Source organism: Populus euphratica, unplaced genomic scaffold (genome assembly GCF_000495115.2).
Source record: "Populus euphratica unplaced genomic scaffold, PopEup_1.0 scaffold2.1, whole genome shotgun sequence".
NCBI classification, from domain to species: domain Eukaryota; kingdom Viridiplantae; phylum Streptophyta; class Magnoliopsida; order Malpighiales; family Salicaceae; genus Populus; species Populus euphratica.
Window position 1 is genome coordinate 7,536,132 of NW_011499846.1, and position 13,491 is coordinate 7,549,622.

The window sequence follows — 13,491 nt, forward strand, 5'->3', positions numbered from 1 at the left end:
GAATAATTTTCATTAATAGAATACAATAACAATTTAGAGGTAATTTTCTATTGTACAAGCAGTGTTTTCATTATAAATTTAATATGCTTTCGATATTTATTTATTTTTTGTCTCTCTCTTCTTCTTCTCCTTCCTCTTTTTTTTTAAAAAAAAATTTTTGCAATATCATTTAACAATTAAAGAGAGTCACTAGCAAGATATATGACAAGTCACATACACTGTATACAACTTTCTAAATGGGTCATTGTGCACGCTTGAAGTTGTATTCTCCTTTCCTACACAAGCAAGGCATCTAAAAACACATTTATTGCGATATTAAATTTATGTGATAAAAGAACATAGCTTTAGATATCTCTCTCTCCCCCTCTCTCTAATGAACTAATTTCAACAACGTTATTACCTGCATATGAAAAGAGTGGATGGTATGTTGTTGGATAATAAAAAAGAGAGAATGAAAAACATGCTAATAAACTTTTATTTTATAATTACAAATATACGTGTGATAATAGACAAGTGTAGAAACAATATCTTCTCGTTATCCAAACCAAAAATACTTATTTTAAAGTTGTAAAATGTAATTTAGGATCATATAGTCTACGATTTTGATCAGGTTTACGGGTCAATGCATTTTATTTTTTAATAAAATATTTTTATTTCAGTTAAAAACACAATTACAAACAAAATTTAGTTTAGATGGGATTTTAAATAAGCTGGTAACTTGATTTTATACAATTCAAACATACATGTGGTGCTAACCATTCGACCAAGGACTGCCCAGATATTTGACCACACGGCCCTTAAGTATGGCTACCTTAAACATTGCCTTTGCTTGATTATTTTTTTCACTCGATTATTAAATGAGAAGTATTACCTATCATTAATACACTCGTGTTCAAGGCATTTGACGCCCTCGTAAGTAATTCAAATGTAATTTTCTTACACTAGAGCCCTTGGAAATGAAGCTTTTACAGTGACCCACCAGTATTTTAAGCTCATATCCCTTGGTGGTCCAGAATCGTAAAAATTCATATACAAAGCCTCGAGCTCAAAGGTAAGTGAACTTTCATTTTGAAATTTCTGTATATATCTTGTTCATCTTCTTTTTCATATGAAACGCACGCATTAAAGAGAAAGGGAGAGAGAGAAATAGGGGTTGATGACCCTGAAAGATTGTTGCAGGATGATTTTAAAATTACAATTCGAATGTTTTTCACAAAATTTATTTGTTTTTATGTTTTAAAAGTAATTTTTAGATTTTTTTTATTTTTACTTTAATTTTTTTTTTTAGTGTTTTAAGATTGTTTTAATGTATTGATGTCAAAAATAATTTTTATAAAATACAAAAATATTATTTAGATATATTTTGTAATAAAAAATATTTTAAAAATAATTATCATTATAATCCCATACACCCTAGATTTGCTATAAAAATATTATGAAATACATATGAACCTGTAGAGAAAAGTATTTATACATCTATCGTAATAAAACCATCAAATGACTAGTTCAGAAGGCCAAAATCATAATAAAAATGAGATTTTAATGGCTTTATTTAAGAAATTCTCCTGTGTAGAAAACAAGAATGGAGAATTCCCTCAACCTTTCAAGGTACGCGCATGGTCATGCTTTTCCTCCCATGTTTGAAAATTTACACTTTAAATCTAAAAGAAAAGAATAAAATATCATTGACTTGATTTCTTCCTTTCCCTCCCCTTCTTTCTTTTTATTTTTTTTATTTTTTTTATTTTCTTCTTATTCCTTCTTCCTCTTCATCTTCACTGGCCACTACAGCCGTATTTCTCCTCTCCCAGAAAAAAAAAAAAACCATATATTTCTCTTCGTGTCTTTTTCCCAAACCGCGAGGAAACACAGTAAAAAAAAACCATGATCAATAATATTTTCAAAAATCAAATTATTCTAATATCATTATTCTAATATATTTCATGTCCAAGAAATTCCGAGAACTAATTGGTGAGAATGTTACGAGAGGTGAAATGGAGATTTAACGAAATAAGAAATGATTGAAATAGGTGAGAGCGAGAAGATTAACTGTGTGATTAAGTTTGTAGGTATTTGTTTCTGCATTACAATCGGTTTTTTTTTTTAAGTTTTTAAAATTATTTCTCATCTAAAAAAATACAAAATTGATGTTTTTAGGTGTTTTTGAATGATTTTGAAATATCAATGTCAAAAATAAAAAAATATTTTGATATATTTCCAATAGAAAAACATCTTACTAATACTAAATACACATGAAAAGAAATCAAAAGAAAAGAAGAGGAGTAAAGATGTCCATTTTTTCTTACACTATTTTTAGGTTTCTGTGCATATATAATTTGTGGTGGGTATTGTAGTTTTAGTTTTAAAAAAATGGATTTAAGAAAGTTTAAAAAAATAGATTTAAAAAAATATATATACTTGATCAAAACTAAAATTAGCATGAGATGAATCTCTACATACAAAATAAATAAAAACCATATTATTTTAGTTTTTACAAAATTAATGTTTGAAATGCAATTACACGTGAGCTCTAATGCATTGTTTCACCTATAATAATTTCTGTTTTTTAAAGTGATTTTTAAATTGATTTTTATATTAAAAAATATCAAATTAATTTTTTTAAATATTTTGAAATGATTTTAATATACTGATTTAAAAATAATATTTAAAAATAATTTTTTATAATATATTTTTAATTAAAAAAAACATCTATACCACAATACTGAACTCTTCAAATAACCAAACAGTTTTTTATTTATTGCTAAATAAAAAACAAACTAACATAATACTAAACTAACGTTTACATGATGCTGGGCTTGGAGTCCATGGTATTGGGCCATAATGGAACGAGCTTGTAGACCGGTGCTGCCTCTCTGGAGGCCGCGGCCATGCACCTCGTGAGACGTTCATGGTAAAAGCAGCGAAAGTTACTTCACAGTAACTTTTCCTCAACCAAATTATCAAACCCATCGCCATTATCTTGGACCTTGAATCGATTGATTTCCAGTAAAAATCTAAGCTTCACCAATCGAATCTGTGAAATCGGAACGAAACGAAACTATAGTTCGCGAAATGGGGGAAGACGATATGCCGTTGGATGATAAGGCAAAGAGAACGAGAGATTTGTTATCAAGCTTCTATTCTCCAGACCCTTCAGTGTCCAATACTAGCAATTCTTTCAAATTTGCGTCTTTAGATGCCATTAACACCACCTCCTTCGACGCCGAACAGTACATGAATCTCCTGGTGCGCCTGCTTTTTAAATTGATCTTTTATTGTTGTTTTTTTTCCTGATTAATTCATGAATTTATAACTTGAATTCAGGTGCAAAAATCAAATTTGGAAGGGCTTCTACAGAGGCATGTTGAAATGGCAGCTGAGATAAAAAACCTAGACACCGATTTGCAAATGTTAGTTTATGAAAATTACAACAAGTTTATTAGCGCCACCGACACAATTAAAAGGTATCCCTTCCCGCTCACAATTTGACTTTGCTAACAATTCCTTTCAGTGCAATTTTGAATTTTTTTCCTTCTCTTGTCCTACAGGATGAAAAGTAATATTGTGGGCATGGAAGCAAGTATGGAGCAGCTTCTTGGCAAGGCATGTGCCAAATTTCTCATATTCCCTAGTTTAAATATGTCCTTTGAATTGCATATATGTAAATGCCGGTGCCCAAGTGTTATAACCATCACAAAATGTACCCTTTCATTGTAGATAACATCGGTACAATCTAGAAGTGATGGTGTGAACACTTCTCTTTTCGAAAAGAGAGAACATATAGAGAAATTGCATCGCACACACAACCTTCTTCGAAAAATTCAGGTAATCAAAAACATCGTTTCCTGCACGATTCATATTTATAAACTGATAACATCATGCTTGCAGGTGACTTTTGAGAAAATTTTCAACTAACATTGAATTGTATTTTATGAAGATTAGAGAATTTTCCTTGCCAAGGATGCTGAATTGGAACTGTATAACGTCGCTGTTGTATAGTCACTTTGGTTTTTGACCTAGCTAGTTGACTTGTTTGTGATGTGAACCTATTTACGCTGTTGAACTTTGAGCATGTTGCATGCTAGTCACTTGCCAGTTTTTACTTGACAGTAATGATCACATGTATCAACATTTTTGTTTCATAAGAGTCTCTATAATGAAGGCTTCAATGGATTTTTTTAGTTAACGTTGGGTCTTGTAGTTCAGCCTTATATTTTTTTGATAGTTTTAGTCAAGTTTGTAATGGATTTAATGGAATCCGCTTATTCCACATAATTAAAACTCCAGTTTTTGGCAATATACTAGTCATACGAATTTCTTCCTCTCTGGAATAGAGCAGTTCATATATGATCTACCTGCTAGACTCGGGAAGTGTATTAAATCAGAGACATATGCTGATGCAGTCAAGATCTACATGGGAGCAATGCCAATTTTAAAGGTTAGTCGTTTTATACCTTGTCCTTCGATGGTGGGTTCAAGCTTTTATTTTTATTGTTTTTTTCTGGGAATTTTCTTTTTGTTTCTATTACATATTTTACTTTCAAATTTAAGTTTTTTCTTTTTTCTTTTTTGGTGTACCAGGCCTATGGGGACTCATCATTCCAGGATTGTAAGCAAGCATCTGAAGAAGCTATGGCCACTATTATAAAAAAATTGCAGGTATATTCTTCTTTCCCAATTAAACATATGGACAGGGGAACCATGGATGGTGTCTTTGTCTCTTATTTTTCCTGCATTTTCTTTGGCCATTTAGATTGCAAGCTGTTTACTTGTACGAGCCGGTCTTTGTCTTTTTTTTTTTTTTGCTTGGGTTGGAATAACCTGCCATTTAGGTTTATTGGACTGGAAGTACTTGCTTGTTCTCTTTGGGGGTGTGGGGGATATACTTTAGCCCATTGTTACTTTTGCTAGATCACTGAATTCCTCCTGGTGAAAATATTTGAATTCAGTTGATGCTCCTTATGTTTGGACGGTGCTCTGTACTTGGATACCAGATATCAAACCATGCAACATGAATAGCGATGGTATTGCAATAAATTAATATATCTTTACACGAGGCTTTGAGGTTGGGAATCTCCAGTATAAGCCTCTGACAAAGCTTTTGCACTGTGTCATAAATCTTTAAGACTTCTTATATCTTTGGGCATATTCCTTAAGATTTCCAAATTAAGGTAAGAGATTTTCTGAAAGAATGAAATCGTAATTCTGAGGCTTGACTTCTATTGATATGTGCTGTAAAAGTAAGTTTTTTTTTCTTGATGTGGAATTCTTGTTGTTTCATCTGCTTTTCAGGGGAAGCTATTCCTGGATTCTGAATCCATACAAGCAAGGGCTGAGGCCGCAGTACTTCTTAAGAAGTTGAATTTTCCGGTTTGTATAGCACTCAATGTATCACTTCAGATTGTTTGTTGGTTGGCTAGCATGTTAATGAGGATGCAGTTCTTTTTTATATTTTTTTCTTAAATTCTTTTGACTTATGAGTGTTAGGCTACATTTGGTTGTTGCTGATAGATGCTAAATTTTACTTATTTGGCCTGGCATGTGTATTGTGCGTCTCTTGTTATGTTTTTGTTGGAGAGACCAGCGTGCATATGATGATGAATGGCCCTTTGTCTTAGCAGATGGACAACTTAAAAGCTAAACTATTTGAAAAGCTAGAGCAATCTCTTGAAGGCCTTCAGCTCAAGCATGAAGACATAGCCAATGTTTTGGTAGAATCTAACGACCTTTCAGAACAAGGAAACAATACCGAGTCAGTTCCTGGTTCTGTGCATGATGTAAGTACAACACGTACCTGCTTTATATCTGTTGGAAATCAGTTCTCGTACTAATACAAACTTTATCCTGAGCGTGATCTTAGGTTTTAGCTTGTGAGTTTGCTGAAGCTGTCCGAGCTTATCAAGTAATTTTTCCTGATTCAGAAAAGCAACTGATTAAACTTTCTCAAGAGTTGATTGCCAAGTAAGGGCATTGAGTTGGTTACAACAGCTTTTATATTTATTTATATTTCAATTTTTGGACATCATGAATTTAAAGCACACGACTCCTCATGTAATATGATTGGCAATTTCTTTAGGCACTTTGAGATTACTGCGGGTTACATAAAGGAGTGGATTCCAATTGCTAATTTTCTGGGTGTTCTTCGTAAGTACTATGGATCTCTCAACACAGCTTCTCTTGGAAATCATGTTTTGGACTACAAATTCTACTCTAAATTGTCTACCTTTTTAATTTAAATTTTTATTGCTGAATTTGTCATTCATCTACGATATCACTTCTCTGTACACATGCTAGCATTCGTTTGGGGCATCTTTATGCTCGAATTCAAGGGTTTTTTTTTCTTCTTTATATCCTTTGTTTAGGTTGCTTTAGAAATATGTGTAATTGAAAGGGTTTTTTTGGCCTTAAACTATAATCATGATTGAACTATTTTGTTCTTTGGCACCCCTTCTTGCAAGGTTGGAACTTAGCTATGCCGTACAACATAATCTAGATGGCAATATACTGTTCGGTTTCCTGACCAGTCAAGATTTTCAATTGATTTTTAAAAAATTTACTGAATGGTTTTTTCATCAAGTTCTCTGACATGCATCATTTGCCTGAAAAATGGGCTCCAAGTACATGGACTTGATTTTTTCAACCAAGTATTTCAATTGTTATTTTTTTCAATAACATCTCTCAACTCCCCAATTTGTGATCAATCAATATTAAATTGGATGTTTGTTAAAAATAAAATAATTTGGTCATTAAGTAATGGCGTGACATAACACTTCCAGAACCAGGGATAACTAATAAAATACTTGCCAATATATGTGCGTGATATGTAGAAAAAAAATAGATATAATTTGGTACTTGATTTAAACCAAATTGAGAGTTCAAATTCTTAACTGCAAAGCAAAAAATTGAGAGTTGAAACATTCCATTGAAAAAATTAAAATACTTGATTGATCACTGATTGAGTGTTGAAATACACATTGAGAAGTGAAAGTTTCTTTACTTGGATTGCATTGTTCTCCAGCATCAATTGCTGTAATTATGACATGAATGCAACCAAATTCACCATTCTGCTTTAGGGGCCATATCAGGTGTTTTGTTGGGAGAAACCACAACATCAAAAAACTTACTTGACTGCCAGATAGCCATGTGGACTCGAGTTTTTAAGTTGTTTCTATTCCTAGTGCTCTGCAGTTGTGATGCACTTCCTCAGTGTTCCCTTTACCCATCGTGCTGCTTGGTTTTCTGATGTTCCTTGAGGTTGCTTTAGCTATTCTTGTAATTTGGTTTTGCTGTCTTTAGTTTGGTCTGTAAAATGGTCTCTTCACCATCCTAAAGATAGTGGGAAACTGAAGTTTTTTACTTATCCTATACCTGCAAAAGCAAGTTTTCTTCCTTTTGTTTCTAAAAAGTAAGCTATCTTTCCATGTAATGAAACCTGTTATGTTAGATGCTATGAGACTGGAAACTTCCCCTTGTTGTATAAATTTTATGCAGTTAGCATGTGTCATTATAAAACTATCATGGTGAAGAAATGCTTGATTGCTTTAATATTTTCATCACCCATCTAATCAATTTAACATTCTTTGTTCCTGACTGTCCTTACTCTGAATTCGCTCCAGGTTTCCTATGGATGAGTTTTGGTTAATTAAATATCATGTGCTGATTCTTTCTTGTTTGGAAGCTTTGCATTTGATTTCTTGAAATGCTTTACCAAATACAGGAATTATATGGAAAGATGTTCACCTGATGGATAAAGTGTTGAGTGAGGCTCTTCTCCCTGATTGTTCTTTGAAGGTTGTCCTTTAATATCAGTTGTGCTTAGATTCAATAATAATCCCTACCTGCATTTTCCTTCTCTCGCTGGTCTGGAATGAGAAAAATAATTTTGTTTGTTTATGGAACTTTGTAACTAAAAAAATCCTACATTCTCACAGGCTTCCCAGGTGGCTGTCAAACAATATATAAAAAGCACATTTTCTCACCTTCTTCATGATATCTCAGGTATTGTTACATTTTAGTTCTACTTCTGTGGTTATAAACCATGAACAAAATAAAATTTGGTTGGATAGGTTCTTTTGTTTGTCGATACAATTGTCCACCTTTTGAGAATGTATTGTAGGTTATGAAGGATACTGGAGTAGTGTGAACCCACAAGGCTGTAACCTTACACCACCAAATGACTTTACATTGGATACAAATTTGTTGACCAAAAAGCTCAGAAAATTCATAATTGTTATTGATTTTTAGATATCCTTAGCGGTCTTATTCAAATTCCGTTTGAACTGGCAGATTCCTTAACCAATGTCCATATCAAACCAAAGGAGGAAGCGAAAGAGCATCTTTTGGTGGTTTTCCTTGAGGCAGGAAAAACCACAGTTCTTCAAGGGAGCGTGAATGTGTTACTGGTAATAAATAGCCATTAAGACATTAGTACTCCCAGGAATAACTGAAATCTTACTTTTCCTCTGTACCGAATCTATATGTATATTTACAAATCCTGCTGAAATATCTATTATGTTACTTAAAAATTTAACTAGACTCTTTTTCTATCACTTTCTCTGTGTTTGCTATTTGTTGTTTTTTTAAAAAAAATATATGGCAATGATATTACAGCCTTGCTTTACATTCTATTTTTTCTCTAGTGATTTGTGTGCGTGTGTTTCCTCAATCCTTCTATTTCGACATTTCTGTCACCAACAGGGACATTATCTGCCATGTACATGACATCCTCACCTAGCTTTTTTGAATCTCTTGGCTCATTCATTCCAGGACTTCCGCCAACTTCTTGAGGAAAACTTAGGAGGGCTTCAACTGAGCAACTTGATTATTGAGTGGGTTCGAGAAGGATTTCAAGATTTCTTCAGGGCACTTCATGATCGGTTCCTCTTGCTTTCAGGGAAAAATAAATCTGCCAGTCAAGACGAAAATTCCAGAGAGGTTATGCAGGTTGAGAAAGTGATTCCAGGCCTTGTCCTTGTGTTGGCTCAACTGTCTGTTTTTATTGAACAAACTGCCATCCCTAGAATTACTGAGGCAAGGAGCCACTCACAGTTTCATTTCATTTTCCTTTTAAGGGGTGCAACATCATAATTTAGAATTCTATAGTCTCTGGGCTTACCTTTAATTTGTATGTCCTGATTGCCAGGAAATAGCTGCTTATTTCTCTGGTGGTGGTGGTCTTGCTTCTGGAAAAGGGCCAGCACTTGTTCCTGGTGAAATTTCTCAAACCTTTCATTCAGATGGTGAAATACTTCTACAGCATGTATGAACTAAAGTCTCTATTCAGAACTTTTAATTCTTGAAGCAATGTCTAAGTGTCTGTTTTATGTGATGGTTCAAAAACATTTCATGGTGTATGGTGAATTTTGGATTTTCATGGCACTGTCACTACTTAATTGCTTTAAAAATTCATATAAATTTATTTACTACATAGTTATACTCCACGCTACCCGCTCCCAAAACACCTCTGTTGGAGGATAGCTGAAAACTTTCCCCTTGCTCACATCTGGTCCCATCACAGCATCAGGGACTGAATCTTTTGGGTTTTGAATTTTTCCCAATTATGCAACAGAAAGACGGGATCCAAGCAGGGCCATGATCTCTCAAAAATAAAAACTCCATTCCTCATGAAAATGGAAAATTTGCTCTCTTCCCTTCTTTTCCCCTTTCCCAACACCCTCTACAAAAAAAGGCAATTATCTCCCCTGGACATGGGTGCCATAGAAATTCATTGACCATTTTGCTATTATGATATCATTTGCTCTCTCAGATTGAGTCAGAAAATGCAATGCAAAATTAATTATTTGAGTGACGTTTGTCATCCACACATCACTTCTACTAGCTGTTCCAACAAACATTTTGCTATTTTGTGTTACTGTTTTTCAGTATATAAACATGATTACTCAAAAAATATTGGTTCTCCTGAGGAAGAGGTTTACAGCTCCAAATTGGGTCAAGGTTAGTATGACACGTGAAATTAGAAGGTTATTTTGATGTGAATTAGTTTGATATCTGACTCTAATTTTTCTTTATTTTTACAGCACAAGGAACCTAGAGAAGTTCATATGTTTGTTGATTTATTCCTTCAAGAGGTTTGTTGCTTCATTGATTTTTTGGGGTTAATATCTTGTTGATAATTGGGGGGTATATTAGGACAAATTTATTTAATTTGACTTTCCTACAAATGACAATCGTGGCAACTTGTAGATTTGTGGTGTGTGGACCCATGCCTATTTATTGGAAAAAGGAAATATTGAGGACTTACTTTTATTTTGTCCTGGCTAGTTGGAAGCAATAAGAACAGAAGCAAAGCAGATCTTACCTTATGGAGTACTCCACAAGCATCGTCGCTCTGAAAGCAATGGAAGCACTGCTTCCTCTTGCAGCAATCCATTACGAGAGGACAAAATGATTCGGTCAAACGCTCATAGGGCCAGGAGTCAACTTCTTGAAACCCACCTGGCAAAGTTGTTCAAGCAAAAAGTTGAGATTTTTACAAAAACTGAATATACACAGGTATGAAACTATACTTGCTTAACTTTATTAGGGGAGGAATTGCTGGTACGGACTATGAAGTAACATGGACTGGTTCTGCTTGCAATTTGCAGGAATCTGTTGTTACTACTGTAGTAAAACTTTGTCTTAAGAGTTTACTAGAATTTGTTCGACTCCAGACTTTCAACCGGAGTGGATTCCAGCAAATTCAGTTGGATATTCGGTTCCTAAGGGCTTCTCTTAGGGAAATTGTTGAAGATGAAGCTGCCATTGACTTTTTGCTTGATGAGGTAAATCAAGGAATAACTTGACTAAAAAAATTGAAGTTTAATCCTGGAAATCTGCTATGGGAGTTCATGCTTGTTTGTTGTTCTATTGTATGAAAATGTGTTGTAGATATCGGAAAGATCGATGGGGGTTGGATTCCCTTGCTTTAATTGTTGTTCTCGAGTTCAGAGTTTATGATACCTGTGGTTAACTTCGAAACTTTCTAACAATAAATGGCATGCATTGATTTCTTTATGGAGCAGGTGATTGTTGGTGCTTCGGAACGTTGTCTTGATCCAATTCCTTTAGAGCCTCCTATCTTGGATAAACTAATTCAAGAGAAGTTGGCAAGAGAGAAGGAACAGACTCCAATTTCTTCGTAATTAGAGGAAGGTCAAATCAGTGGTTAGAATGCCTCAATTCATCAGGAACTGGAAAGTGTATTTCTGAATGGAATGATCAAGTCATAGAAGCTTCACAGGCATCCACGAGCCGACGAGTGTATTGTGGGTGGTAAGATGGTATCAAAAGGATGGTATATGTTTCCCGGTTCCTGATAATGGCCCTGCACACTTTCATGATTTTACTCTTGAAGGTGTACCTTTGATGGGCCATGATCTGATTGCTGCAGTTTTGCTCTCATGGTCCACGTTGGCAAGAATATATGATATGATTAGTATAGGAATGTTGCTGTCCATTGGGAATCATATAGCCTGTACACTGTATAAATCACCATGCTATTATCTCCAATTTTTTATGGTAGGGAAGAAATAGTTTTCATGCTTCCAAATCAAACATCAATATTTTTGTCTAGTTATTGGTTGATCAATTTGCATTGCATGACAGTGATTTATGTTACATTCCACACATGTTATAATCAAGGAATGCACGTGTTAGTAAAGAAGAAAGAGAGTAGCAGTAGCAACTACTGAAACAGCTGAGCAAATTTCATGTGATTCATATTGTTAAAAGTAGTTTAGCAATATTAGTGGCTATTTGGTACTGTGGTTGTGGTTAAGGTTCATTTACAACCACAAATATTGTTGTTTAGTATTGCTAAAAATGTAATTTTTTATTGGTAGGATCCACCATAAACTATTGTTATGCCACAGATTTACCAAAATCACAAGAATCAACTTTTTGCTACTTTTTATGCAGATAAATCCATGAATAATGTAGCATGGCTACGCTATTTAATAAATAGTGGATCATATCTTCACTATTTTGGTGGATCGGGTTCGATTTAAAGTTAAAAATATATTAAACCTATTTTGGTGGATCGGGTTCGATTTAAAGTTAAAAATATATTAAACCAAGTTTGATCTAGCAAAATAAAAAATTTATTTTTTTATTTTTAAATGTGTTTTATTTGAAAAGTTAGTGTTAAATATTATTTAATTATACTATATAAATTAAACGTAGATTGCTTGATATTTAAAAAAATTAATTGTAATTTTAATTTTGTTTTTAATTATATTTTATTTGATGTTATATTTTTAAGAAATTTGTGAAATCTGTAGCCTTTCTTGGATGTATTTTATATGTGATAGAATCATAGATAGTTTAATAAAATAATAAAAAATATTTTATATAAAATATTATTTATATCATAAGGTAATAGTAATAGTTAAATCTATTATATTAAAAGAAAAACCAAGGCAATGAGTAATTAGTTAGTTTTTGAACCTTTAAGGAATTAAGGGGATTGTTGAGGTTAATTAGCTATTATGAAAATTTTAATAGAAGATTTGGTGTTATTAGTAAACCTTTGACAAATCTATGGAAGAATAATAATTTTAGGTGACAGAGGAAGCATGTGAAGCTTTTGGTCTTTTGAAGAAGGCCTTTTATAAGGCTCTAGTATTAGCTTTACCTGATTTTAATAAGAAGTTTGTTAAAAACGGATGTATGTACTAGTGGTTTGGTTGCAGTGCTTGGTCAGTAAAGAAGACCCCTAACATTTTTCAATAAGGCTTTGAGAATAAAACACTTAGGACTATCCATCTATGAAAAGAAATGTCCAACAATTTTAACAGGAGTGTATAAATAGAGACACTATTTCAAATAAGAATAATCTGTAATCTAAACTAATCATGAGTGTTTTAAATATTTATTGGTTTAAAAAATCCACACAACAATTCAATAAAAAAGGCTGATTAAGTTTTTGGATTTGAATTATCAAATTTTAACAGGATAAGACCCCTAACATTTTTCAATAAGGCTTTGAGAATAAGACACTTAGGACTATCCATCTATGAAAAGAAATGTCCAACAATTTTAACAGGAGTGTATAAATAGAGACACTATTTCAAACAAGAATAATCTGTAATCTAAACTAATCATGAGTGTTTTAAATATTTATTGGTTTAAAAAATCCACACAACAATTCAATAAAAAAGGCTGATTAAGTTTTTGGATTTGAATTATCAAATTTTAACAGGATAAGACCCCTAACATTTTTCAATAAGGCTTTGAGAATAAGACACTTAGGACTATCCATCTATGAAAAGAAATGTCCAACAATTTTAACAGGAGTGTATAAATAGAGACACTATTTCAAACAAGAATAATCTGTAATCTAAACTAATCATGAGTGTTTTAAATATTTATTGGTTTAAAAAATCCACACAACAATTCAATAAAAAAGGCTGATTAAGTTTTTGGATTTGAATTATCAAATTTTATATAGACATAACAGAGAAAACTTGGTTGCATATGCACAATCTAAAAAAA

The 13,491-nt window shown here is 33.0% G+C and overlaps 1 protein-coding gene across 2 annotated transcripts; it reads left to right on the forward strand.

Annotated features, from left to right (window-relative positions):
• The first annotated feature begins 2,880 nt into the window (after positions 1-2,880).
• LOC105137239 (vacuolar protein sorting-associated protein 51 homolog) lies at positions 2,881-11,571 on the forward strand. 2 transcript variants are annotated; one of them, XM_011042926.1, is made up of 20 exons: positions 2,881-3,246; positions 3,325-3,464; positions 3,549-3,603; positions 3,718-3,825; positions 4,340-4,438; positions 4,582-4,659; positions 5,293-5,370; positions 5,619-5,777; positions 5,861-5,961; positions 6,077-6,144; positions 7,718-7,791; positions 7,932-7,998; positions 8,287-8,402; positions 8,767-9,030; positions 9,143-9,259; positions 9,883-9,954; positions 10,038-10,088; positions 10,282-10,512; positions 10,605-10,781; positions 11,022-11,571. In XM_011042926.1, exons 1-20 carry the CDS (start codon positions 3,073-3,075, stop codon positions 11,139-11,141), a joined length of 2,349 nt encoding a protein of 782 aa, XP_011041228.1. In that variant the 5' UTR covers positions 2,881-3,072; the 3' UTR covers positions 11,142-11,571. The 2 variants fall into 2 exon arrangements, with proteins under 2 accessions (XP_011041228.1, XP_011041239.1); XM_011042937.1 differs by having other exon boundaries at positions 2,883-3,246; positions 5,622-5,777.
• Positions 11,572-13,491: the final 1,920 nt, after the last annotated feature.